This window comes from Thamnophis sirtalis, unplaced genomic scaffold (assembly GCF_051295495.1).
Source record: "Thamnophis sirtalis isolate CommonGarterSnake01/CBP01778 unplaced genomic scaffold, rThaSir2_p1.2 scaffold_3, whole genome shotgun sequence".
Lineage (NCBI taxonomy): Eukaryota > Metazoa > Chordata > Lepidosauria > Squamata > Natricidae > Thamnophis > Thamnophis sirtalis.
The window spans coordinates 167918199-167946076 of record NW_028261383.1 but is presented as its reverse complement, the minus strand read 5'-3'; the positions used below and the strand labels follow the sequence as shown (position 1 = coordinate 167946076).

The 27878-nt window shown below is 43.5% G+C and overlaps 1 protein-coding gene across 2 annotated transcripts; it reads right to left on the bottom strand.

The window, feature by feature from the left end:
* Positions 1-35: 35 nt before the first annotated feature.
* GNL3L (G protein nucleolar 3 like) lies at positions 36-27878 on the bottom strand. 2 transcript variants are annotated; one of them, XM_087710814.1, is made up of 16 exons: positions 27742-27878; positions 24979-25079; positions 24852-24889; positions 24296-24397; positions 23195-23311; positions 18932-19015; positions 18660-18795; positions 16815-16918; positions 15187-15331; positions 13841-13928; positions 12498-12675; positions 6889-7031; positions 5685-5821; positions 4078-4217; positions 2174-2345; positions 36-619 (listed from the first exon to the last, which is right to left on the bottom strand). In XM_087710814.1, exons 2-16 carry the CDS (start codon positions 24989-24991, stop codon positions 552-554), a joined length of 1665 nt encoding a protein of 554 aa, XP_087566940.1. In that variant the 5' UTR covers positions 24992-25079; positions 27742-27878; the 3' UTR covers positions 36-551. The 2 variants fall into 2 exon arrangements, with proteins under 2 accessions (XP_087566940.1, XP_087566941.1); XM_087710815.1 differs by having other exon boundaries at positions 25056-25079; positions 27742-27872.

Genomic DNA, 27878 nt, shown 5'->3' with positions numbered 1-27878 from the left:
TTGGCAGGACAATAGATCAATAGACAACAGTTACAAAGAATTTTTTAAATTAATTTTAATTAAGTCTAGAATTTCTCTCCATACATGATTTGGCCCAGTAACCACCACCTTTTTGCAACTCTGACTAGAGCTGAAGTGTCCCCCTGAGTCACTGTTCTCAAGAACGGCATTCCTGTTCGGCATTCCTGTCCTCTTTTTGAAGAGCCGAACTCTACATCTGCTTTTACCTCTGTTCATTCAAATTTGGCACTGGAGACGCTTGAGACCGAGTTGGAACGAGACTTTCTTTTTTGTCAGTCTGCTGTGATATTAAGGGCCAAATCTGAGACAATGTTAATGTAATTGCACTCTTATTTTAACAGTCTAATTTTAACCTCTTCAATAAACTTTCTTGTCAAAACAGCTCATTAGTTTTTCATAGGCCTGCAGAGGTCTGTTCCACAATGATCCGTGGGTGTGATGGGAACTGCTTTGCATCCTTTCTCCTATGGGTGCCATGCTGGAACAGCCTTCCTGAGGTAGATCAATAGCAGCCCAGCCTCCAATTTCCCTCAGTCATCCTTCAAGCTGAAATTCATGGCTGCTGTCAAGCTTGCAGATAGTTTGGTTGCAATTTTGTCTATGGAAAAATGGGCAAAATGGGATTAGAATCTAAACTGTTTTTGCAAAAATCCAGTTTTTAAAATATGCAAGTAAAATATGCCTTTTACAAGAACACAAAAAACCCACTATAGTTAAGTATATGCGGGGAGAAATCACTCTTGAATTAAGCAGACCTCTCTGCTTCTTAAAACAGTTGGGCCAACATGCTTTTATTTCAGTATTTTATTATTAGGACAAACTCCCTTATGATTATTTACTTCCATAAAAATGAGGGCAGGAAACACAACAATTAGTAATTACAAATGACAATGTTTATGAACCTTTCCTTTTAAAGGGAAAGAAATGAACGAACCAAGATGTTTCCCTCAACATGATTTCCTTATGTTCTCTGTGAGGAGAAAAAGCGACATTGGGGAAATTATGATCCATTGTCAGCCCTTCAAGGTAGACCAGAATAAGGAACCAATGCCGTATACATTAATACTACTTTTAATGTAACAAAATCTTGCAAGTCTGAGTAAATTTCCTTCTCCCTCCCTTTATTTTTGTTTAAATTACGGAGGGGCCTGTCTCAGACACCTACTCACGTTACTTTTTTGGCCTGGACTCAGGCCCCCATTTATCTGACTGCTGCCTTGGTAGCAGCTCCTCCTCCATTTTCTCCTCCCTCTACACCCTCGGTACACCCACATTACACCTATCCTCCGCGAGCTGCACTGGTTACCGATCGGTCTCCGGATACGCTTCAAAGTGCTAGTCGTAACTTATAAAGCCCTTCATGGTATTGGACCTGGGTACTTGAGAGACCGCCTGCTGCCAATTACCTCCCGAAGACCCGTCAGATCTCACAGGGTCGGCCTCCTCCGGGTTCCGTCCACCAGCCAATGCCATCTGGCTACTACCCGGGGGAGGGCCTTCTCTGTGGCAGCTCCGGCCCTTTGGAATGAACTCCCCGCAGAGATCCGGACCCTCACCTCTCTCCAGGCCTTCCGGAAAGCCGTCAAAACCTAGCTGTGCCGGCAGGCCTGGGGTTGATGAGTTCCCCTCCCCTCTCGACTGGTATGGCTGTGTGATTTTCGTGTATTTTAATTATGTGTACTGTTGTTTATGTTCCCTTTCCCCCCTAAGTTGTTCGCCGCCCTGAGTCCCTCCTGGAGAAGGGCGGCATACAAATAAACCAAATACAAATACAAGTACGGTTTGGAGGTTCTAGCAGGGGAGCGCAGCTATCATATACCCTTGACCGAAGATTGGTACACTCCTATCTGGGATGGTCATCCTCTTCCACCGAGCGTGCAGCTTCGGGAGGGACGCACATGGAGCGGTGAGGGAGGAAGGGCACGCGCGCCTAGCCAGCCAGATCAGCCGAATCAACCCTGGCGATCAATGGGGTGACAGATGTCGCAGCCAGATCCCCCTCACATCCAACCCACCCAAGTACGGTCATTAAGTTACACAACCCCAAGAGGAGCACAGTATCATCAGTCTGGCAAGCTGATGCCAAGAAATGACACCCACCCCCCTCGCATGAAATCCCAATGGGGGTTAAGTAAAAAATCAGCTTCCCCACCTGCTCGCTTCTGACGCTTTCTGCGTTTCTTGCTTGCCGCCCGGAGGCCTTGCCCTTGGTACAGAGGGTCCAAGGCTGAGATCTCCCCTAAATTAGGTGCTCTGGGCACTGCTTTGGCTGCTTCTATTAGAGTCTTATTCCTGGACTTCAGCTCTATAGTCATTGGGCCAAGCTAGAAGGAAGAAGAAGAAGGCCTCGTTGATTTGAATGGACACTCAAAATGCATTTATTTATGTAGCTGCCCTCTTGATAGTGAAAGAGTGGTAAATCTGTACTAACTTTTGTCAGTGACCAGCATAGAAAAAAAAGGAAAGTATTCAATGGTATCAAATGTACTAATACAGCACATCTAAACAAAATTCTTGCTTTCGCAAAGCATTGAAGATCTATTGGGGTTTTTTGCCCCAGGCAAAAAGGGAGAATTTGTGAAGCTGTTTGGGTTGAATTGTTTCTAGTGCTATTTGCTTTATGCCTTATATTTGTTTATAACATTCTACTGTTGTCTTAATAATTCGAGTCATTTGTTCAAAGACAGCAGCCCAAGATAATTTATATATTTATTGTCAAATTATTTTATGACAAGTTGAATACTTAACTTATTCTTCAGAACTCAAGAATTTTAGCTCTGATGGTTTGCCCTGCTGTATCTCCTTATTCTCTATTCTGTTAACCATCAGTGCTCGTCTCAATTTATGTGAGGATTGAGACTCACTCTTACACTTTCAATTTGCCCATATCGCTCACCAAAACACAGCAAAGCTTGAGTGTTTTCTACACAACTGACATCCCAGTGAGGTAAACTTCCAGACCTGTTGATCTGGCTACCGAATTTTACAATTTTGGGATTAATTTACCAAACCTGAGAAAAAAATTGGACGAGAATATCTTGAAAAATGTTTCCTGCAGAATATCCAGTCCCTTTTCTCCTGTTTCAAATCCTGATAGTCTTTTAGCTCCATTTTATAAATCCTCAACTCTCCCCACCCCACCCCCTTAAGAGCCGAGGTGGCGCAGTGGTTAGGGTGCAGTACTGCAGGCCACTTCAGCTGACTGCTAGTTCAGCAGTTCAGCGGTTCAAATCTCACCGGCTCAAGGTTGACTCAGCCTTCCATCCTTCCGAGGTGGGTGAAATGAGGACCCAGACTGTGGGGGCGATATGCTGACTCTGTAAACCGCTTAGAGAGGGCTGAAAGCCCTATGAAGCGGTATATAAGTCTAACTGCTATTGCTATTGCTATCAGTAGAAATATTATAAATTTCTCAGGAAAGTGCTATCGCTGAGACTTCTAATCTCCAGTTAGCGTGAATTATAAAATGAGTCTAGAAGGTAACTAGAACTCTTTGGAAAGAATGTCTAGGGGGAAAAAATCCTTTAGTATTATTTTACAGGCTTTTTGTTATGATGATTCAAACAGCATCTATGGAAAGAAGGTTTTTGTCCTCTGAAATCTGGTTGTCATCCTAGCTCCTGGGAAAAGATGGTTGTGAAGACCCCTTCAGTTCAGTCTTATTTTAGTTAGGTCGGATGTTCTTCTGATCAGCCATGGTCTCTTTTTATATTTATGGTTTTTCTTTTATCTATCACCTACCCAGAGTCATGAAGAAATCAGGCAGCCTTGAAATTTGATGCTGAATAAATACATAGATACATACATACATAGAACTAATATACATTAAGGTAACTTCTCCCCTTAGATCAGTGTTTCTCAACCTTGACAACTTGAAGATGTCTGGACTTCAAGTCCCAGAATTCTGGGACTTGAAGTCCAGACATCTTCAAGTTGCCAAGGTTGAGAAACACTGCCTTAGATGGTTCTACATTCAGTGCCTGTTATTTAGAACTGCAGAAGCCTGGATGCTTGCCAAAATGATAGCCTATGAACAACCAAGGCTGGAGCACATACCTCATCATCCTTATCTTCTTCCATCTTAGTCCCCTCTTCTTCTGTAATATGCAGCCCTTCTTCCTCAGCCATTTCAATTTCTGCCCCACTAGTTAGGCCCGAACCCTCCAAGGAGATTCCCACAGGACCAGAGATTAAATCTATCCAAAAACAAACAAACAAACCAGGGTTCTTAAATTATAGTCACCCTTGAATGGAAAGAGGCTTAAAACAAGGAGCAGTATTCAATCTGCTGCTTCACACTACACATGCTAGGCCAGCTGGATGAACAAATCCATCCTGAGTCGTAAATCAGAGTTAACATAGTTTACAGACCAACTAACATTCCAGCCTAGTATCATTTATTCAACAAACTAGTTAAGTTACCCTTAACTTATCGTGGGACCACAGATGTAGGACAAGGGGAAGAGAAATGAAAACTATATCCTGTTGGATTTTGTGGAAGACTCTATGTTCAGTTATACCTATTCTAACAGATCAAAGAAAAAAAGGAGGAGGAGGAGGAGAACTGAGAAAGGCACAACAGCTTTTACAAAAGGGAAGGAGAAATGATGGGAAAGAAAGAGCTACTTGAAGTAGATCCTGGTATGTAAGATGTGTACTGTATATACTCGAGTATAAGCCTAGTTTTTCAGCCCACTTTTTGGGCTGAAAAAAGCCGCCTCGGCTTATACTCGAGTCAGTGAAAAATTTGCCCGAAATGGAGGAGAAAAAGGGGCGGGGCCATGCCGCTGGGTGACACTCGTGAATGGCCCAGTGCCCCTGTGAGTTTCCCCTCCCTCTGTGTTAGTTTGCCGCGCAGCGCGCACCGCACCATCCCCCCTCCTCACGTTCTAATGTAATGCAGGGCTGTCTTACGATTCCCCTTCCTCCCCCTCCTGCCGCTCTGCAACGATGTCCCACCTCCTCCTTGTTATGGCAAGCAGCCACATAGCGATGTCCCACCTCCTCTGGTACAGTGATCCAATGATAGGAATCACTGTGCCGTGTGTCATAGGAGGCGGGACATCGCTCCCGCGGCTGCACGGGACATCATCATCACAGCGGGACATCAGCATCATGAGGTGAGTGAAGTATTTCATTGAATACACCGCTAGTTTACTGTTTTTCTTTGAAATAAATATTCAAAAACATTATTGGTATCTATTTTTATTTTTGAAATTTACCGGTAGCTGCTGCATTTCCCACCCTAGGCTTATACTCGAGTCAATAACTTTTCCAGTTTTTTGTGGTAAAATTAGATGCCTCGGCTTATATTCGGGTCGGCCTATACTCGAGTATATACGGTAAGTATACTTCACACCCTGCAGCTTTTTATAATTATATGGCTACAGCATTATTACATAACTGGACAGATACTCTCTGCTCTTGAAAGAATGTGGAGAATTATGCTGAATTGCAGAACAGACATATCTGGGACCAGCGGAAGCTACAGAATGTTCTCCCATTTTTGTCAGTCTCTTGCAGAAGGGATGACATATACTGCAGTGTAAAAACAGCTGTTGGTCTGGGTGTCAAACTCCTGTCGGTCATAGATAGGAGGCAAAACAAGAATCGTACGGTGGCAAAATCTTGTGGAAAGCGGTCCCATTTTCCCAACCACTTACTAGCCAAAGCCTTCTCATTCTCCTGCTCCAGCGCCTCAAAATCGAAAGCTTTGCCCATCTCCGTCACAATCTCAGCACTGATGTGAGTAGGAAGAGTGTGTGTCTCGGGGGGATGTGTGAAATAGCTGATTTTTCCACTAGAAAAAAAACAAAAGTACAATATTTGCTTATCGTATTTAGACCGCCCATCTCTCTCATAGAGTGACAGATTGTAAGTTTTATAGCAAGGAGTGATAACTTTTCAGGCCACAAATCCAAGACAGACAAGGGAGCGCCCCAAGTTACATCATCTTGTGCAAGGTTGTGACTACTTCATAAATTAATGTCAGCATCACGGGGAAGGGATGGCCATGTTGTTCACCCCAGCTTTATGTTTATGTTATGTTGTTTTATGTTTATTTTATTTATATGCCGCCCTTTTCCCCCAAAGGGGACTCAGGGTGGCTCACAACTCAACCAAGGGAGGGGGATACAGACAAAAATTAAAGCGACACGCAACAATACATAATTTAAAACAGTTCTTTAGCCCCAGGCCTGTCGGAACAGCCAGGTTTTAAGGGCTTTGCGGAAGGCCTGGAGGGTGGCAAGGGTTCGAATCTCCACGGGGAGTTCGTTCCAGAGGGTCGGAGCAGCCACAGAGAAGGCTCTCCTCCGGGTAGTCGCCAGTCGACACTGGCTGGCGGATGGAATTCGGAGGAGGCCTAATCTGTGGGATCTAATCGGTCTAGAGGAGGTAATTGGCAGCAGGCGGTCTGTCAAGTACCCAGGTCCAATACCATGAAGGGCTTTATAAGTGACGACTAGCGCCTTGAAGCGTATCCGGAGACCAATAGGCAGCCAGTGCAGCTCGCGGAGGATAGGTGCACCCACGATCGCTCGCACGGCTGCATTCTGGACAAGCTGGAGTCGCCGAATGCTCTTCAAGGGCTGCCCCATGTAGAGCACGTTGCAGTAGTCCAGTCTAGAGGTCACAAGGGGGAAAAGGAAAAGCTTCCTACTACCACTACCACCACCCCACCAAACACTTTTGTAGTAGTTCCTATTATTTTCTTCTTTTCATGATTTCAATCCCCACTTGAATTAGATCTGCCGGGTGAATAAGACAAAGAGAAAGGAAGAAAGGGGCTTGCATCAAAGACAGTTCCTGCAAAAAGCTCAAGAACTTTGTTCTTTTTATTAAAAAAAGATCCTATCTTCCACTCACCTCGTCCAGTCATTTAGCACCGTTTTAGCAGCCTTCTCATGGTCTGGCATTCCTCCTTTTTTCAGCTTTCCCTGTCGCTTGGCCAAATACGCCAAGAATTCCATGGTGTTCTGAAAATCTGGCACGCTGAAATGTTGCATAATCTTTAGGTAGAGGGAATTTAGGGAGAAGAGAGTGATGAGGACTAGAAGCCAATCAAACTTTTCTTATCCAACCCGGCCGTTCTATTTACTTACATCGGCAGAGAGAGGTCAGGTTTTTAGCACCTGGACTTACTATTTAGTTACTTATCAGAGAAAGACTACACTGGGCAGAGGAACAATGTGATGATGCCCTCTTCTTCTCTCTGCCCAGAAAGCAGAAAGAAATTGCATTTCAGATGTTAAACTTTCAGCGGGTGATTTCTGAAAACTGCCAGAACCAAAACAACCCAAATAAAAAGGGGTTTAATTATTTTCTAATCATTTTTTTAAAATCAGGGCGGTTGACATTTTGCTAGAGCTAATCAATGGAGGCTGTAGTTCTAGAAATCGAATTACTTTGGAAGAAGTACCAGGAGTGCAGTGAAACTCTCACATGTAGTTCTACACATGTAGAACTGAATAAAATCCATTTCAAGTACAAACTTTAGTGGGCAAAAGCTTTCCTGATTGATACATTTAAAAACCTCCAAAATACCTGTAAAGCTACATACAGGTGAAACTCGAAAAATTAGAATATCGTGCAAAAGTTCATTTATTTCATTAATGCAATTTAAAAGGTGAAACTAACATATGAGCTAGACTCATTACATGCAAAGCAAGATAGTTCAAGCTGTGATTTATCATAATTGTGATGATTATGGCTTACAGCTCATGAAAACCTCAAATCCACAATCTCAGAAAATTAGAATATTACATGCAATCAATAAAACAAGGATTGTACATAGAACAATATCGGACCTCTGAAAAGTATAAGCATGCATATGTACTCAGTACTTGGTTTGGGCCCCTTTTGCAGCAATTACTGCCTCAATGCGGCGTGGCATGGAAGCTATCAGCCTGTGGCACTGCTGAGGTGTTATGGAAGACCAGGATGCTTCAATAGCGGCCTTCAGCTCTTCTGCATTGTTCAGTCTCATGTCTCTCATCTTTCTCTTGGCAATTCTCCATAGATTCTCTATGGGGTTCAGGTCAGGTGAGTTTGCTGGCCAATCAAGCACAGTAATCCCATGGTCATTGAACCAGGTTTTGGTGCTTTTGGCAGTGTGGGCAGGTGCCAAGTCCTGCTGGAAAATGAAGTCAGCATCCCCATAAAGCTCATCTGCGGAAGGAAGTATGAAGTGCTTCAAAATCTCCTGGTAGATGGCTGCATTGATCCTGGACTTAATGAAGCACAGTGGACCAACACCAGCAGATGACATGGCTCCCCAAATCAACACAGACTGTGGAAACTTCACACTGGACTTCAAGCATCTTGCAGTGTGTGCCTGTCCATTCTTCCTCCATACTCTGGGTCCTTGGTTTCCAAATGAGATGCAAAAGTTGCTCTCATCAGAAAAGAGGATTTTGGACCACTGAGCAACAGACCAGGTCTGTTTTTCTTTAGCCCAGGTAAGACGCTTCTGACGTTGTTTGTTGTTCAGGAGTGGCCTGACAAGACGAATACGACATTTGAAGCCCATGTCCAGGATCCATCTATGAGTGGTGGCTCTTTATTTTTAATACATTTTTTTTATTTTTAATTTAAAACAAACACAACATCCTTCTTTACATGCTATAGAAAGTGTATCAGTTGGTTACAAAAAGACTTTCGTGCCTCTCTTCCACAGTCAACAAACATAATTCATATTAACTCAAACATTTTAACTCAAATATTTATACATGTCACCATCGTCATAGGGGTACCATTCAATATTCATATCCAATTATACTAATCATAACACTACACATTGTATATATTAGTAACATTATCAATTATTTATTTAAACTATATCTATTGTCAATAAATTTCACTAAGTTTAACTAGTTTTAAATTATATTCTTCCATCTATCGACCTGTATCTTTTCAATAGCAAAACAGTCTCATATCTTCTGCCATTTGTGGTGCCAGTCCTCTAATCATCTCCTTGATCGACTTTGTATGGACTCCTCTTAGCAACTCCTTGCTTATAAGATCTCTCATGTAATCTTGATGCCCTTCTTCTGTTTCCTTAGTCAGCTTTTTTTTATTGTCAGTAGGGTTATCAATGCTATTGCTAATAAAATTTCTCTCTTTAAATCCATAGATTCTTTGTTTTTTTCGTCTTCTGTATCTTGCCCTCTGGGATAAATTTCCTCTCCATTTAATTCCTCTTTCAGTATTCCACTCTTTCCATTTTCAGAGACAAACCAATCACCATATTATATCATATATAATCTCTTTATAATCATTTTCCACTTCGATTTTTTGAGTTTTAACCACCACGTTTTGCATTTGATAAACATCCTCAACTACTTCATCATATTTTGCTGTTATATGTTCTAAGTCTTCCAGCTTCTTCTCTATCCTCTCATATGTATTTTATTATTTCTGTATTTCTGAAAATATCTTTTGCAAGCTTAAGATTTCTGTTTGCTTTTGAACTTGTGCCATTCTCTCCAGCTTAACACAGCTGCTCTACCTTGGAAGGTTAATTAAACATAGATTCACAGAAACGTTTTGTTTTCACTTTTCTCTGGTTAAAGATATACTTCAAAAGAACATCTGTATGCTTCCCTTCTTATCACTCTCTATAACCAAGCAGTGAGACCTTGTAGTGCCAAGCCAAAACAATCAGTGAAGAAAAAAAAAGTCTTCCATTTCCAGTACACAAACTCCAGTACACAAAACTTCCAGCCTCCGAGTAGCAGTGTTATTGTTGCAAATTTCCTTATTTCTTTTGTATCTTTTTTGTATTTCAAATTAGAAAAAAGAGTCCAATTTTTAAATGGGTTAGAAAAACACCCACAGTAATGAAAGAGGAAAATTTTAGACCATAAAATAATAGATATTAGAGAATAATAAAAGAAAAAATAGAAGAAGAAAACTTAATCCATTCGTTTTAAAAGGCTTGCATAAATTCCATCCATGAAGATAGCATTTAAAAAGTAAGATAACCACTGTCCAAAATCATTCCAAATTTAATTCCGCCGCTTGATTCTTCTGTTCTCCAATTTAAATTAATTTTAAGTTTTTTATAGGCAGTCTCTTTTTAAAACAGTAAAGGTTCCTCACCAGCTGGAAACACTTTCCGTATCCTTCCGTTTTGGAGCCGCCCCAACTTTGTCAGCCTTGGCTGGATTTTTTGTCGCCGGCTTGAAGAACTTCTCTTGCATCAATCAGGAACTTTGCAATGTCCCTGAGGTCAGCAAGACATATTCTTCCTGTTCACCATCTCTTCGGGACGGTTTAGGTCCGATTAGACCACCCAGCGGCAAAAATATCGGCTGCAGTCTCGGAGCATCGAGACCGCACGTCCGTATCATCACGACGTTTGCTCCTCCTCTCTGTGTATGGTGGCTCTTGATGCACTGACTCCAGTCTCAGTCCACTCCTTCTGAAAGTCCTCAACACTTTTGAATGACCTTTTCCTGACAATCCTCTCCAGGCTGGGGTCATCCCTGCTGCTTGTGCACCTTTTTCTTCCACACTTTCCCCTTCCACATAATTTTCTATTAATGTGCTTTGATACAGCACTTTGGGAACATCCAACTTCTTTTGCAATTGCCTTTCGAAGATTTCCCTCCTTATGGAGGGTGTCAATGATGGTTTTCTGCACAACTGTCAGGTCAGCAGTCTTTCCCATGATTGTGATTCCTACTGAACCAGACTGAGGGACCATTTAAAGGCTCAGGAACCCTTTGCAGGTGTTATGGCTTAATTAGCTGATTAGAGTGGGACACTTTGAGCCTAGAATATTGCACTTTTTCACAATATTCTAATTTTCTGAGATTGTGGATTTGGGGTTTTCATGAGCTGTAAGCCATAATCATCACAATTATGACAAATCACGGCTTGAACTATCTTGCTTTGCATGTAATGAGTCTATCTCATATGTTAGTTTCACCTTTTAAGTTGCATTACAGAAATAAATGAACTTTTGCACGATATTCTAATTTTTCGAGTTTCACCTGTATGTATCAAAGAAACTATGTTAAAAAAAACTTAGCTGGTGTACATGCCACAATAGCAATAGCAGTTAGACTTATATACCGCTTCCTAGGGCTTTCAGCCCTCTCTAAGCGGTTTACAGAGTCAGCATATTGCCCCCAACAACAATCCGGGTCCTCATTTCACCCACATCGGAAGGATGGAAGGCTGAGTCAACCTTGAGCTGGTGAGATTTCAACCGCCGAACTGCAGATAGCAGTCAGCTGAAGTGGCCTGCAGTACTGCACCCTAACCACTGTGCCACCTCGGCTCTTATAAGAACAGTATGACCTCCTAAAAGTGCATGCCTCTGCTAAATTGTTATCTGCCACATATCTTTTGTATTAAAATGCCAATAATATGTACATTCTTTAAAAGTGTCGCCCAATTAAACATGATCCACTTAATGCCTACTCCGTTTTTTTTTTAAAAAAACAACCTTCCATACAATAGGATCATATTTTGCAGGAAAAGTAACGCCAATAGCAATAGTTCCCCCCAACATGTTGATTCAGGTCTATCTAGTTGGCTTAGTGAATTAACCCCACTGCTTGAGATTGCCCAACATACTGAACCACAAACCAAACAACCATGGATTAGTCTAGTCTAGTGTGTTGTGTGAATCTAGGCATGGGACAACAATTTAAAGAACCCAAGTTAAGATTCTTGGCCAAAGTCCTTTTGAAGACACGTCATTTAGCAAGCAGATTCATCTTTTTAAAATGTGATTTCAAGGGGAAAAGAATCTTCATCCAAATTGGCATCACTAAAATTCTTTAAATTTATAGTTTGTTCTGACCCCCCTCGTCCCACACCAACACACTCCGAGCCAAAGATAAGTTACGGCATTTAATTAACAGACAGACAGGTCCTTGGCAGCAAATCGGCACAGACAAGCTTGGGCAGCAATCCAGCCTGCCAAGCTCACAATAATATTCTCCAACATTAGTTCTTGCGTTGACTTCTGCAAGAGAGGCATGTGCACAAGTAGTCCTTTTATAGTCTGGAGAGGAGCCTAATGACCACCAGCTGAGTGCAATTACCTCCTGTAACTGCGCAACTGTTCCTGACGCCTATTAGCCCTTCAGTGCCGGGCATCCAGGAACAACTCACTGCTGGCGTCCGGCTCACTCTCCCTTGTCTCCTCCCCACTGGTCCAAGGCTCAGGTGCCTCCTGGTGACCAACCAGCCTCTCTGCGCCCTGCTCGAAGTCGGAACCCTGTCCAGGGTCCTCCACATCCTCCAGAGCCGACTCATAGGGCCCTTGCTGTCAGAGTCTGGTGGCAGCTCCAACGGCTCCTGCTGGGCCACAACAGTTCTCCATCTGAGAACCATTATTTTTGCTAACACCTTTTCGTAGTCTCTGAAAAGATCTCGGGATTCTCAAGCCCCACCTTCATAATTTTCCAGATTATTCTCCCCTCCACATACTCGGTTCATTCTTTCAAGACCACCCATACCTGCTGCTTGTTGCATCGTTTCAAGATGGCCTCCACTGGACTCACGGGGTCTGCCAGTTGTTCTATCCTGATGCAGTTTCGCAGAATCATGGCAGCATCTGAAGTGGGAGAGGCCATGACAATCCCTGGACAATCTAGGAGTTTTATGTGCTTGTCCAGCTGCACTTCTTGTAGAGACCTAAAAGGGGGGGGGGGAGATAAATAAATGAGAGCAATCACTTCAAATGCCAGCCTTTCTGCCCATAAGGTTAATTTTCTAAAACTTCGTTTTATATTCCTTTGTTGTCCCAAAGCTAAAACAACCAGACCAGAAATTAAAATGTTAAGGCTTCTTCTAGGATGGCAGATCATTTCTTTCTCACAACAGTTCTTATATAATCCCACTCTCCTACTGGAATGTTTATGTTCAATAACTTTATCAATCTGCATCTCCTCTGAGCGTCAGGAGAAAAAGGGAGGGAGGGGAAGATGGTAAACCTGTTTAGTCAACAGATGTTTTTGAGAAGGCTGGCCAGCAATTGTCTTTTCAAGAATCATTATTTCAAAGGCATATGTGCTTTGAGACTTGTGGTGTTTTTTTTCCCTTTTCTTTTTTTGGAGAATGTAACTATAGTTAATCTAAGTCATTTCAAAACTAGGCAAAGTGGGTAAAATAAACCAATGGGCAGAAAGTGGCTAAATTTAGCCATTGCTTTATCATGATTTACTATTTATTCAACCACTACTGGTTCAATTCACATGTCCTGAGTCACGAAGAATAACTTATAGCTGGTAAGGGTAGATGCTGAATAAACACAAATTAGAATGGAATAATAGAGTTGAAAGGGACCTTGTAGGTCATCTAGTCCAACCCCCTGCTCAAGCAGGCGACTCTATCCCATTTCTGACAGATGGCTGTCCAGTCTCTTCTTGAAAGCTTCCAGTGATGAATTAAATCATCTCATGGATTAGAACAAGATATAAAGTAGTGAACAAACTATTCTGTGCCTTGTACAGAATTTTTATTCCTTTTTGTTTTTATTTTACAATCCCAAACCTTCTCTGGCCTACTATGCCTAAAACTATATGCTAATCCAACTAAATAATTCTAAGCGCTTTCACTCATCCAATCCATACATCCAATTCTGCACGATGTTATCAAGGGAAAAACTGTCTTTGCTACGACTGGGAGATAAAGCATAAGGGAATCCGTGAATTTTTATCTCTCTTACATAAGCAGCACCACAGACCTCCTGCAGCATTCCTTGATTTAAAATGAAAAGAAGCGAAACTACGAGGTTGACTACCCAGCACTTCCGATCTGATGCCTCACTTCTAATTAGCACCTCAGCTTGGGCACATACTTGGTGATGCCAGGAGTGGCACCCGTACTGCAAGCTCGGGTCCTCTTCAAGCTGTTGATCAAGCTGCTTTTGCCAACATTTGGGAAGCCTGCAGTCAGGGATATAGAGAAGGCAACCTATCAATCAGCAAGCACATTTCCATTCTAGTGATTTCTCCCACACAAGGCACTGCTATCTTCCACTAAACTCTTTTCTTTGCATTTTACACAAGAAAAAACAGCATAACCAATAACTCCCACCAACATTTTCCTTTGGACTAAAAGGCAGAAGAAAAGCTGGTAAGGTTCATATCAACCTCCCTCAACTACCTGAAAGAAACTCCCCCAAAATGGGCCCTTCCAAGTCTGTAAACTTCCAAGTCCTCAATCTCTGCAGTTGGGGAAGGCTGGTGCAAGGGTTCTAAGGAAGCTGAGGACCATGGGATCTAAATCTTCCCTTACCTGCCTCTTCCTTTCCTCTCTTGATAAGAGCCGTGATGGAGCAGTGGTTAGAATGCAGTAGCAATAGCAATAGCAGTTAGACTTATATACCGCTTCATAGGGCTTTCAGCCCTCTCTAAGCGGTTTACAGAGTCAGCATATCGCCCCTACAATCTGGGTCATTTTACCCACCTCGGAAGGATGGAAGGCTGAGTCAACCCTGAGCCGGTGAGATTTGAACCGCTGAACTGCAGATAGCAGTCAGCTGAAGTGGCTTGCAGTACTGCACTCTACCCACTGCGCCACCTCGGCTCTTATAAGTACTGCAGGCTAATTCTGCCCACTTCCGGGAGTTCGATCCTGACTGGCTCAAGGTTGTCTCAGATTTCTATCCTTCTAAGGTTGGTAAAATGGGGACCTAGATGGTTGGGGGCAATACGCTGACCACTTAGAGAGGGCTGAAAAGCGCTATGAAGCTGTATATAAGTCTAAGTGCTAGGTGCTATTTGTGGGCCACATCACTTCCCCAGTTAGGATTCCTCCCAGTTTGAACTATGACCCAGCTATCTCCTGACTTCAACTCCCAGAATGATAGAAGGGCCACTGGCTTTCATCCAAGGCCAAAGGACTCTCCTGCATTGGGAAGATAACTGCTAGGATTCTATTTAGCTACCGCAAATCAAAAATATGGAACATTTCCCAGTTTGCCCTATTGGGTCAGCTGGAGACAGACAAGACAAGGGAGACAGTAAGCTAACTTACCCCCATTTTGACACACTTCAGGTATCTTATGACTACAATTCATAGAATTCCCATCTTAAGCAGGAATTCCAGGAATTGCAGCTTCCTCATTTCGGAAGGTGTCACATTGAGGAAAGCTGTTTTTTTTCACTTTGTCCACCCCTCAAATAGAGGCACGCTACATACCCACAACTCCAACGGTGATTGTTGTCCTGACATCCTGATTCCGGCAATAATTCGCAAGCACCTTCATGAGGCAATCCGCCCCAACACAGGCTGCACTGCCTAACAAGTCACTTGATGCTCGGGCTACGGGCACATGGCTCCGTTGCTAAAAGGGAGAAAGGAATTATTGCTTAATGTCCCCTGGCACTTGCTTTCGATGTCCCAATCTTCAAATGTCCCCAACTATTACAAAGTCTTTTTCTGTGCTTAATCTGTGTTTCCCATCTCCCAGAACCCGACAGTCTCTTTCTGCCATTTAGATCCTGTTCTGACCCCCCTCGTTCCACACTGAAGCACTCCAAGCCAAAGATACTTTACGGAATTTATTAACAGACAGACAGGTCCTTGGCAGCAAACTGGCACAGATAAGCCTTGGCAGCAATCCAGCCTGCCAAGCTCACAATACTGTTCTCCAACATTAGTTAATGCGTTGACGTCTGCAAAAGGGGCGTGTGCACAAGCAGTCCTTTTATAGTCTGGAGAGGAGCCTAATTACCACCAGCTGAGTGCAATTACCTCCTGTAATTCCGTAATTGTTCCTTACGCCTATTAGCTCTCCGGTGCCGGCCATCTAGGAACAACTCCCTTGGCTCCTCCCCACTGCTGACGTCCGGATCACACTCCCTTGTCTCCTCCCCACTGGTCCAAGGCTCAGGCGCCTCCTGGTGGCCAACCAGCCTCTCTGCACCCTGCTTGGAGTCAGAACCCTGTCCAGGGTCCTCCACATCCTCCAGAGCCGACTCATAGGGCCCCTCGCTGTCGGAGTCTGGTGGCAGCTCCAACGGCTCCTGCTGGGCCACAACAGATCCCACTGTATAAACACCAGGTATTGGACTGCCACCCCAGCCAAATCTAATCTATTGGAATATGGTGGGCCCCTTAACCTCTTCTACAATAGGAAACTCTAAAAACGGAGGGGGACGGGGACATATAGATCACATTCAAAGGAAGGGCCAAACCAATACACCTTATACAGTACTTTATCAAAAGAAAAGAAAATGTAACATTAAAATACATGAATATTTGTTCAGTAAAAATGTCATAAAACAAATACTTCTTATCTGCCAGATTTTCACAGGACTCCTAAACAATGAAAGATCTGGGCTATCTCACCTGAAATCTTGCTAGGTTTTGGCAGTATTTCATGAGTTTTACATTCTTGCTATATGTCAGGAGTTTTTAATTTAATTTTGGGGGTGCATGGACACTGCCAAGGGATGTTGTAGGATGTTGCCCATCTCCACCCTGTTCTCAAAGTGATCTCCAATAAAAATAATAATCTTTTAGAGGTAAAATACCATTAACCCATTACAGCCATCCAATGGTGAAATTCAATTCTTTTTAATACCGGTTCTGTGGTTGTGACGGGGGAAGGATACTGCAAAATCCCCATTCCCACCCCACTCCAGGGGAAGTTTACTGCAAAATCCCCATTCCCTCCTGATCAGCTGGGATTTGGGAGGCAGAGAATAGAGGGGGGTGGGGCCAGCCAGAGGTGGCATTTGCTGGTTCTCCAAACTACTCAAAATTTCCACTACTGGTTCTCCAGAACCTGTTGTATTTCACCCCTGCAGCCATCCCTCACCTACCAGGTTTTTGCTCTGTTGCTGAGTGGAGGATTTGAAGGCCACGGTAGGAAATTCATTCCTCAGATACTTCAGCCATTTTGCAACGATCTCTTTGGATACCAGATCTGAATCAGGAATAGATTGAGAAAGTGAAGGAGTCACTTTTAAAAAAAAATCATTCTGGTGCCAATTCACTGGGGCAACACCTACTCTTTTGTATGCCAAAGGCACATGAGTTACCTTTTTAAATCGTGTGTTTCAAAACTATAACTCTTTTATGGTCTCCAGACAGAAGGCTAAATCAATAACATCAGTGACGTGCGGTGAGTTTTATGGCTGGTGAGGCAGCTTTTTAGACTTGTAGACTTCAACTCCCAGAATTCCATAGCCAGGCATGCTCAGTTCCGATTTAAAGCAACAGCATTTTTCCCCCTTGCAAAATAAGTTTTCCCATTCTTTTTCTTCTCCCTCCCTCCCCCTCCTTCCTCCCTCTCTCCCCCCTCTCTCAAACAGACACACGCACACAGAGAACTTGGATCCCTCCTCACTCACTCTCAAACAAACACAAACACAGAAGTTGGATGGGATATATTTTCCAAAGGCTTGAAAGCAGTTCCTCTGCCATACCCGCCCCCCTTCCCCTGCTGCCTTCCGATCAAACTTTTTGAATTCCTCCCCGCTCCCCACACACGCACCTTTTCCAGCTGTTTCAGAGACGATTTCAACTCTGCTTCTCCCTGCCCTGTCCTGCCCTCCCCTCATGAAAGGCCAGAGCTCTGTCAGACTGAGCTAGTTGCTCCCAGAGAACTCTAAAAAGTCTCTAAAAATGCCCTCTACAGGAGGTGAGAGAATACGTGCCTCATTTGCATAAGGAATTTTTTGCTTGTTAACCCTTGGTTATCACTTAAAAGGCGAAAAATTCCTTATGCACAGGAGGCCCCTAGTTCTCTGGCCTCCTCCTATAGTTAACACTAAGCACTGTTCCAAGTCACTGTGACTTAGAATCTGGTAGCAACTACCTTGGCTTTAATTATTTTTAAAAAATTCTTTCCTTTTCCTCATGACTGGTGAGGCCACGCCTCCCCTGCCTCTAGTGACTGCACGTCCCTGAATAACATCCCCAATTCCCCAGACACAAGCTGATTTCAAAATAACCTTGACTACCTTCTACTTAAACAGTCAATGCTACTAATATGGATTAGAATATCCAGCTCACTTATCCAATAACCATAGAAAGAAAATCGATACCTGATCACCTATCTACCTCAACTGTCATTGTGAAGGAATGAGCAATGAACAAAAAATATATTAAAAAATTATTTACAGCTAATTGAGGCCAAATGCAGCATTTTGCAAAACTCTTGAGTGACTTTTCCCCTTAATTCTACCCTCAGCCACCCAAACCCTGAATTAAGTCACGATTGCAATGATTCTGAATCAAAGCAAAGCAACTGCAAAATAAGCCAATGTAATTCAACACTTTATTTCAAGTATATTTTCTGGATTCCCTCGGTGCAGAATTTGAATGTGTAAGGAGAAACCCTTAGTAGGTCTGATCTCATATTCTTGAGTCACATCAAAGCCTCACTTCCTTTCCACAAAGAACCAGAACCGAGGTGGCGCAGTGGTTAGGGTGCAGTACTGCAGGCCACTTCAGCTGACTGTTATCTGCAGTTCAGTGGTTCTAATCTCACCGGTTCAAGGTTGACTCAGCCTTCCATCCTTCCGAGGTGGGTGAAATGAGGACCCGGATTGTTGGGGGCGATATGCTGACTCTGTAAACCGCTTAGAGAGGGCTGAAAGCCCTATGAAGCGGTATATAAGTCTAACTGCTATTGCTATTGCTAACCTAGTATTGCTACTTACCTATTTTATTCAACACCAAAACCAATCTCTTGTTGGTTCCAGCCTGCACCACTGCCTCTTCAACCTGGGGGCATCGGCAACCTTGAGGATCGCGAGCATCAAGGACTTCCAGGATCACATCGGCTGCTTCAATTACCTGGAGAGAGTAAAGAACTGGAGGCTATGGTGTCCAAACACTGATCCAGCCCAACCCAACAGAAGCCTCCCCATCTACAGCTCTATTTTTCTTGGTGCTAAGTCACATCCGTCAAGTCACTTCCGTCTTCACTGACCTTCCTGAACTCTTTGTAATACGCCTTGCAGGAGCTGTCTTTTTCCAGCAGGGAATGTTTGGCCAATTGCTTCAGATCCATCTCCTGTGGGAAGAAGATGATTATACCGTGGCACGACAAAACCGCGGTCCACTAAAGCGCGCCCGATTAAAGCGCGTACCTGACATCATCAGCAGCGCGACAAATACGACCGCGGAGAAAAAAGGGCGCTTTAAAAAGCGCTTTTAAAGCAAGCCGATTCACGTAAAGGTAAGGGTTAGGTTTAGGTTTAGGGTTAAGGGTTAGGGTTAGGTTTAGGGTTACGTTAAGCGTTAGGGTTAGGTTTAGGGTTAGGTTAAGGGTTAGCGTTAGGTTTAGCGTTAGGTTAAGGGTTAGGTTTAGGGTTAGGTTTAGGGTTAGGTTTAGGGTTAGGTTTGGGGGGGTTAGGGTAAGGTTTTCACGTTAATTTTAACTTTACCGCTCACAGCGTGATGTTTTCGTCGCGCTGTGATGACGTCAGGTACGCGCTTTCGTCAAGCGCGCTTTAGTCTACCGCGGTTTTGTGGTGGAACCGATTATACACACGGCCAAAGGGATAGAATTAAAGTTCCACTAAGACAGATGGCACAGAATAGGTTCTTATAGTTAGAAAGCAGGTAAAAGGTTAAAGGTAAAAAGTTTCCACTGTTTAGTTGTGTCTGACTCTAGGGGGCGATGCTCATCTCTGTTTCCTAGCCGAAGGAGCCAGCATTATCTGAAGATGTTTCCATGGTCATGTGGCCTGGCATGACTACCATATTTTTCGGACTATAAGACGCACTGGAGTACAAGATGCACCAAGATTTTGAAGAGGCAAATTAAAAAAAAAAAGTTTTTGCGCTCTGCAGATCTCCCCAAAACAACCTGTTTTTCATGAAAACGGGCCCATTTTTTGTCAAAATAGCCTTTAGGAGGCTTGTAGAGTGCTCTTGGGGGCTGCTGGGGGTGGGGAGCAAAAACGAGCAAAAAACAGGCCACTGCTCATTTTTGCCCTCCCCAGCCCCCAGGAGCACTCTGGAAGCCTCCTAAAGGCTATGCATGGTTATTTTTGCAAAGGAGGCGGAGTTTCGGAGGCCAAAAATGATGTATTCAGTATATAAGATGCACCCAGATTTTCACCCTCTTTTTTGTGGGAAAAATGTGTGTCTTATACTCCGTAACATACGATATGTGCCAAGGCACATGGGATGCTGTAACCTTCGCACCAAAGTGGTACCTATTTATCTACTCACACTTGTGTACTATCCAACTTCTGGAAAATAGAATAGGTATTATGGTACCCTTAATTTCACAATGCGAGATAATACATCATAGCTGCATTTCTACTTATACTGCTGCCTACAAAATAGTTATTATTTGATTGCTGCTGTAAAAGAAATTCATTTCCTACTAGAGAGAGGCATTTTTACTCAAGTTGTATATAAACAGAATAAAAACTTCCATAAGAGCCTTTTAAAATGCACCACTGTTCTCCAAGAACATCATTTTAAATTGGTTTAGAAAACAGAACTATGAATTTAATCATCCCCCATAAAATATACCTGTGCTTTGCACTCTGTGAATTTTGCAATCTCTCCTTGAAATATCATGCTTTCCCATCTTCTGTTTTCTTGATACTCTGCTTTTAATAAAAACTTTTATTGATCTGGAACTCCAGGCTGCTCTCTTAGACAAAGTTTACAGATAAGCAAGCCATTCATTATCATTTCCCTTTTTAAATATCTTTTTTATTAAATTCTTTGAAAAATGTAGATTAAAAAGTACAAAAGGAACATGAATCAAATAGATCAACCAGCAATTTTAAAATGTCACTATATTCTAAAATATCATTACCGTGTTTCCCTGAAAATACGATCTGTCCTGAAACTGAAACGGTTCTCGCGGCTTGGCGCCTTCGAAATGCCAGTGAATGGCGCTTTGCACGGCTGGAGAGGGGGGATGTATGAGCGGCTGTCCTGCTCCTGCTTCACGATGCCCTGGCCCAGCTCTCCCTGCAGAGCCAGAGCACCTTTGCTGCTGCCGCCGCTGCCGCCATCCCAGAATGGCTTTTTTGCGGGTCCCAAACCGAGTCTGTGGCCACTCTGGGCATACACTCTATGGTTGTACGCTCTGGGCAGCTGGCCCACAACCATAGAGTGTACGCCCAGAGTGGCCACTGCCGGAAGACTCGGTTTGGAAGCCGCTGAAAAAGCCATGCTGGGATGGCGGCAGCGGCAGCAGCAACAGAGGTGCTCTGGCTCTGCAGGGAGAGCTGGGCCAGGGCATCGTGAGGCTGGGAGGCGCACGAGCAGGAGCGGAACAGCTGCTTGCGCAGCCCCCCCTCTCCAGCCATGCAGAGCGCCATTCACTGCCATTTCAAATATGCCAAGCTGCAAGAGCCGGGTGGCAGCGAACAGGCGTTCAGGCAGCTTGGCGATACCCCTAGGTCAGTGAATGGCACTGTGCCCGGCTTGAAAGGGGGTTTGCCGGGTGGCTGCTCGTGATCGTGGTCACTTCATGGCTGCTGTGTTGTGCTGCTGCAACAGCGCAACACAGCCATTCAACCCTGAGGCTGTGCCTGGCTCTTTGGGATCCCGCTCGCAAGAGAGCAGCCACCCAGCAACCCCAAAACAATAAGCCCTCCCTTGATAATAAGGCCCAAGCCATATTTTGTGGGTAAAAACAAAATAAGACCCTGTCTTATTTTCGGGGAAACACGGTAGTTATGAATTGTTAAGCATATTGTATTGTTATGCATTCTGTGTCGCTGAGAGACTAAGAATCATTACTAAAATAACTCATTGTCATTTTTAAACCAATTCCACCCTCTGGCTTAAAATGGGATGAAGACATGTTCTAACTTAAAATTAGAAATCTGGTGACACTCTTTCAGACTAACCACTTTGATTAAAAGGCATGCCTAGTGATTCTATGCATCTGATGAAGTTCACAAAAGCTGATACCTTTTAATCAAACGTTTGTTAGTTGGAAAAGACATTATCAGAGTAATTTTTTGCCACTCTACCCCAATACAGTTCTCCTCCTATGATGCCTGTTGCAACTTAGAAAACAGCAAGCCCTCGGATACCTTGAGAAATGTTCTTTTTAGAGTGGGGATGGGGGAATAGCTAAATAGAGAGGGAAATTTCAACTCACTAACTGATTTGTTTTATGCCTTTTTGTAGAAATGATTGGCATTGGGCTTTTTGTAAAAAATGAATGAGAAGAAAATTGCAACCCAATTCAATCACTTGAGACCCTTTGATAATACGCCAAGAACTGAATCCGATTGAGCTCATTAGGACGTGTCACCAAATAGACCAGCGATAGTCTGCTTTGTGAGAAATCCCATATGAATGATTAAAAATCAATCCAGAATTAAAACTGGGATTCCCATAGTTATTTTCATACGCTACTTTCCTACTTAAATAAGAGATTTGAGATTTATTAGATTTATATGCCGCTCTTCTCCCAAGGACTCATGGCGGCGTACAACAATTAAAAGAAACACATAATACAAAAGTTTTAAAAAAAAAAAGGAATATCCCAAACCCAATTAAAATTGACAATACATTTTTTTTTTAAAAAAATCGAATTAAAATTAACAGTGGTCAATGTTATTTTGTTTTGTTCAGGCCAGGCTGGCTTGCTGGAAAAGCCAACTTTTTAGGGCGCGTCAGAAGGACCGGAGGTCGGGGATTATACGAAGCTCCGGGGGCAGCTCATTCCAGAGGGAAGGCGCTCCCACGGAGAAGGCTCTCCCCCTGGGGGTCGCTAGCCGACACTGTCTGGCCGACGGTACCCTGAGGAGGCCAACTCTGTGGGATCTCACTGGACGGTGGGAGGCTACCGGTGGCAGTAGGTGGTCTCGCAGGTACCCTGGGCCTAAGCCATGGAGCGCTTTAAAGGTCATAATTAGTACCTTGAATCGCACCCGGAAGACAACCGGCAACCAGTGCAGGCCGCCTAAAAGGGGTGTAACATGGGAGCACCTAGGTGCCCCCATGATAACCCGCGCAGCCGCATTCTGGACCAGTTGAAGCTTTCGGGTGCTCTTCAAAGACAGCACCCTGCATTTGTCCAACCAAGTACAGAAATCTCTACCAATAAAGAATATCTCTACCAATGTATTTGAGCTGCTTATAAGAACCGCCAGAAGAAGAGGACAATCAAAACTTCTATGAAAGCTGCATAGACAAACCACATTTCCTGCAACTGGATTGGATATACGTGCCATGGGGAAGATTACCAGCCTAAATTCGTTACCTTCTGCTCAAAGCATTTCTGCCTGTGCAAAGCATCTTTCTGCAATCCTTCCAGGCTCCGGAATCGACCAATTTCCTTCTGTCGTGCCATTTGTTGCCGCTCCTGCATTTCTTTCACCTAGTTAGATGAATATCAGAGGTGGGTTGGATGTTTGGATGTTTATTATACTTGTATGCCGCCCTATTCCCGAAGGACTCAGGGCGGCTAACAAACAAGCGGGGAAGAGGGAAATACAAAAAAACAAACAAGACAGAAACAAGATACACAAAACAGATTAAAAACAACACAACAGTCACAGCAATTCAAGTGGGGCTGGGAACTCATCAGCCCCAGGCCTGCCGAAATAGCCAGGTCTTGACGGCTTTGCGGAAAGCTAGAAGGGTGGTGAGGGTCCCAATCTCCACGGGGAGATCGTTCCAGAGGGCCGGAGCAGCCACAGAGAAACCTACCACTTCGCACCTATTCGGTAGAACCGGTTCGTCAAATCTACCGAACCGGTTAGAAGAGGTTCCACCAGTGGACCCGGAAAACAGGCCACACCTACAGAAGAGGTTCCAAAATTTTTTGAAACCCACCACTGGTCCTTGGATTATTCTACACTATCATGCTCATATTTACAAAACTCAGTGCCTCTGTGAAAGGTAAGGATGACTACTGCGTTTGTGGTGCAATCAGAACATTGCGTGTGTTGAAGTTGTTTTAACGCAAACCAAAGATGCCTTTTGAAAAACAAGTTTACATCCTATTCTTATGCAGGCCAGTGCTGTGTGTGAGGTAATTTAAGGTGGTTCTGACAAGTGTCGTCGGCATCTTCATATCCGGTCACATGGGTGGCAAGCCACTCCCATCCGGTCACATGGGTGGCAAGCCACTCCCACAAAGGAGGTCACACCCAGAGTAGGTTCGAACAATTTTTGAAACCCACCACTGACGAATATGATCTTAAGGGGGTGCTAGCAACCCTGTTCCACAGGTCTCATAGATCCAATATCGGGTACCAGTCCTGTGCCAACCCAAACTCCATAGCCCCGAGCAGAGAAATTAATCCAGGTATCTAAAAATCCCACCTTTGCCCCCGTTTTCCCACATGGTTAACCTTACCCTTTTCTGCTTGAGGGCCAGTTCCTTTTTGACATGTTCTTTGAAGCGTGACAGTTGAGGTACTCCTGAATCTTTTTTCCTATGTGATTTTGCGTCCTTTTTCTATGAGAGGGAAAAGACTGCCCTGGTTTTGATTGCAGATATAAAGTTACAACTTATATTCATCAGATCTGAAAACAGTGGATCCTTGCTTTTCCAGCTGATGCTATTTTGACCCTTTTCCCTTTGCTAAAGAATATCCTATGTTTTCTTATCTGAAAGCTGCATTCGGAGCAGAATTGATACTCTGATAGGAAAAACACTTATGGGTGGAGGAAGGTAACGTATCATTGGCAACTTGCATGATCAAAATTCCATACGGAAGCATACTGAGAGACATTGGTTACATTTTGAATCACCACCCAAATCCTGTGCCTTACATTTAAAACAATTCTGCTTCACTAATATAACCAGCAATCATCCCACTATCAAATTCAAAGGCTTGCCCTGCTCTTTCATCAATTCCGCTGTCTTCTCTACCACAAAAACTCTTATTTTCCCCAAGATTCTGTTTTACCTTGCTATGTTTGGATTTCTTGCTAGATTTTTTCTGTTCTGCAAAAGAGAAAAAAGGGGGGAATCAGAGATAAACAAACATGATTTAGAATTCCAGTTAGATTGGAACAATTCAAGCAAATATTTACTGTGCCGGGTCATGATGCTAAATGTAGATAGAGGAGCAGGAATCTCTTTTTCTTCCCAACATTAGTTTTTGAATCACCTTTTGTCTCCTGATTAACAAGACCTGGGGAAAAAGAGAAAAGTTAGTTTATGACGTTTTTCTCATCAAATGAATAGAGTAGATTGCTCCTGACAATATCCTAAATTATAACAACTGAAAGCTGCCCAGAATCACTGAGAATTGGGCAGCATATCAGTGTAATAAATTACATTTCATTTTGGCATAATGCATTACATGAATTCAGCGGTTCCACCACAAATGCGCAAACGAAAAAAGCGCGCCTGACAAAACCACAGTGACAAAACCGTGCCGACAAAACCGCGCGACGAATGAGCCCTGAAGCGCGCCGACAACAGCGCGCCGACAGAAGCGCACTGTAACGTAACCCTAAACCTAACCCTAAACCTAACCCTAAACCTAACCTTAACTTAAATCGCGCTTCTGTCGGCGCGCTGTTGTCGGCGCGCTTTTGACATCGCGGTTTTAGCGCTGCGGTTTTGTCGGCACGCTTATGACGTTCGCGCTTTTGTCGGGTCACGGAATTCAGCCACTATGCTACATAAATCGTTGTTTAGTGTGATGAGAAACACAGCAAATGGTGTAAGGCTACAAACCTAGATTATCTTTTCACACCCTGTGTTTTCAAGTGGTGATAATCCTTCAGTATTGTCTCTGCCACATGAAGTAATGGAATCTATGTCAACATCCAGCTTGAGTATTCAAATAAAAGCTTCCATTGAACTGCAGGAGTTTCGTTTCTCCAAATTAACCCATTGGAAGTCCACATCCCCCTCCATCACTCTAACGACAAGTTGCAAAAAGAGGCATGTAGCTGTCCATGTTTCACGCTTGACAATCTACTGACCAAATACATCCAGAAGGAAATGGGTGGAACATACTGGCACATGTAACCTTCAGGGGGAAAAAACCAAGACATTCTATGATCTTTGAGGGACATATGGTAAAAATTGAGAAGACTCTACAGGTAGTCCTCAACTTATAACCATTTGTTTCATAACTATTCAAAGTTACATCACTGAGAAAAAGTAACATACAACTGTTTTTCTTACTTATGACCACTGCAGGAATCCCATGGTCATGTGATCAAATTTTGGATGCTTCGCAACTGGCTGCAGTGTCCCAGGATCGTGTGATCTCCTTTTGCAACCTTCTGACAAGCAGTCAATGGGGAAATCGGATTCATTTAACAACCACCTTAATAACAACTGCCGTGATTCACTTAACATCCGTAGCAAGAAAGGTCGCAACATGGGGCAAAACTCACTTAAGAACTGCCTTGCTTAGCAATGGAAAGTTTGGGCTCAACTGTGGTCATAAGTCGAGGACTACCTGTAGCGGCACCTTGATGGGAGTGTTAAGATATGGATGGAGGATTTAAATTTCCTGATTCAAATTCCCACTTGGTTGGTAAGCTCGCCAGCTGGTAACACTTAATCACAGTCCACAATTTGCCTTACAGAACGTTATTATCTGTATCTGTTGCCTTAAGGTCTCAGAGAGAAAAACCAAGATATGAATGCGAGAATAAAGAGCACAAGTAGAAAACACAAATCTTATTTTCAAAGAGCCATAATGATCAAAGATAGTAAATCCCTCCCCTCCCCACCTCTGGCATCTTCCACCCAACTTATAAAAGGAGGATCAAATGGTAATTCTTCCAGCTAATAATATTCATGTGTTGGACTATCAATCCTGACCACTAATGTCTACAAAGATCCCGTTTGTCCCAAAGGTGTTTCCCCCCCCCCCCCCAAGAGGCAACTGGACTTTCTGGTTTTTCTTTGAAGATGTTTCTCTTCTCATCCAAGAAGCTTCTTCAGCCTCTCGGAAAAAAGCACCTTTGGGATAACCATGACCTACCTGGATGACTGAGAATGTCCTTAGACTAAGATCCCGTTTTATTATTCTTGTTGTTGTTGTTGTTGTTAATCTTTGGTGAGATTCACAGCCTTTGGGGCTGGCTGGTAGCTCAACAGCTCGAGTCCTAACCAAGGACCTAGGAACTGTTAAGGTAACGTCGGAGGATATAAGCTGTTCCAAGTAGGGCGGTTTTTTGTAGAATCAGAATATTATTATTAATTATTACGGTATTAATGTTGTTGTTGCTGTTGTTGTTTATGATGATGATGATCTTTGGTGAGATTCACAGCCTTTGGGGCTGGCTGGTAGCTCAACAGTCCTAACCAAGGACCTAGGAACTGTTAAGGCAACGTCGGAGGATATAAGCTGTTCCAAGTAGGGCGGTTTTTTGTAGAATCAGAATGTTATTATTAATTATTATTAATAATATTTATTCTTGTTGTTGTTGTTAATCTTTGGTGAGATTCACAGCCTTTGGGGCTGGTAGGTAGCTCAACAGCTCGAGTCCTAACCAAGGACCTAGGAACTGTTAAGGTAACCTCGGAGGATATAAGCTGTTCCAAGTAGGGCGGTTTTTTTGGTAGAATCAGAATGTTCAAATCCGATAAATTTAGAATTTCCAAATAGCGAGGTATTTCCATTGCATTCATCCCTCCCCTTTACGCACAGCACAGGTACCCGTTCCCCTCTAGCGAAAGCTGAATTTTTCGTAGTAAACTTGCTTTGACATGTCACCCCGCTTATCACACTTTCGATGCCCTTCTGGGGCAGCATCACGAGGGTTCTTCCCCCCACCCCCCCACACACACTTCTGCTCTCCCCCAAAAAACCCAGACCCTCTTACTTGTTCAGGGTTCCCTCCGCCCCTCGGGGGAGTCTTTCAACGGCAAAAGGCTTTCGCTCGAAAACACCTCCGCCGAAGTCGGGAAGATTAGCAAAGGGGACACATGGCTTCCTGCGCGTGCCCAAAAAGCTTGGAGC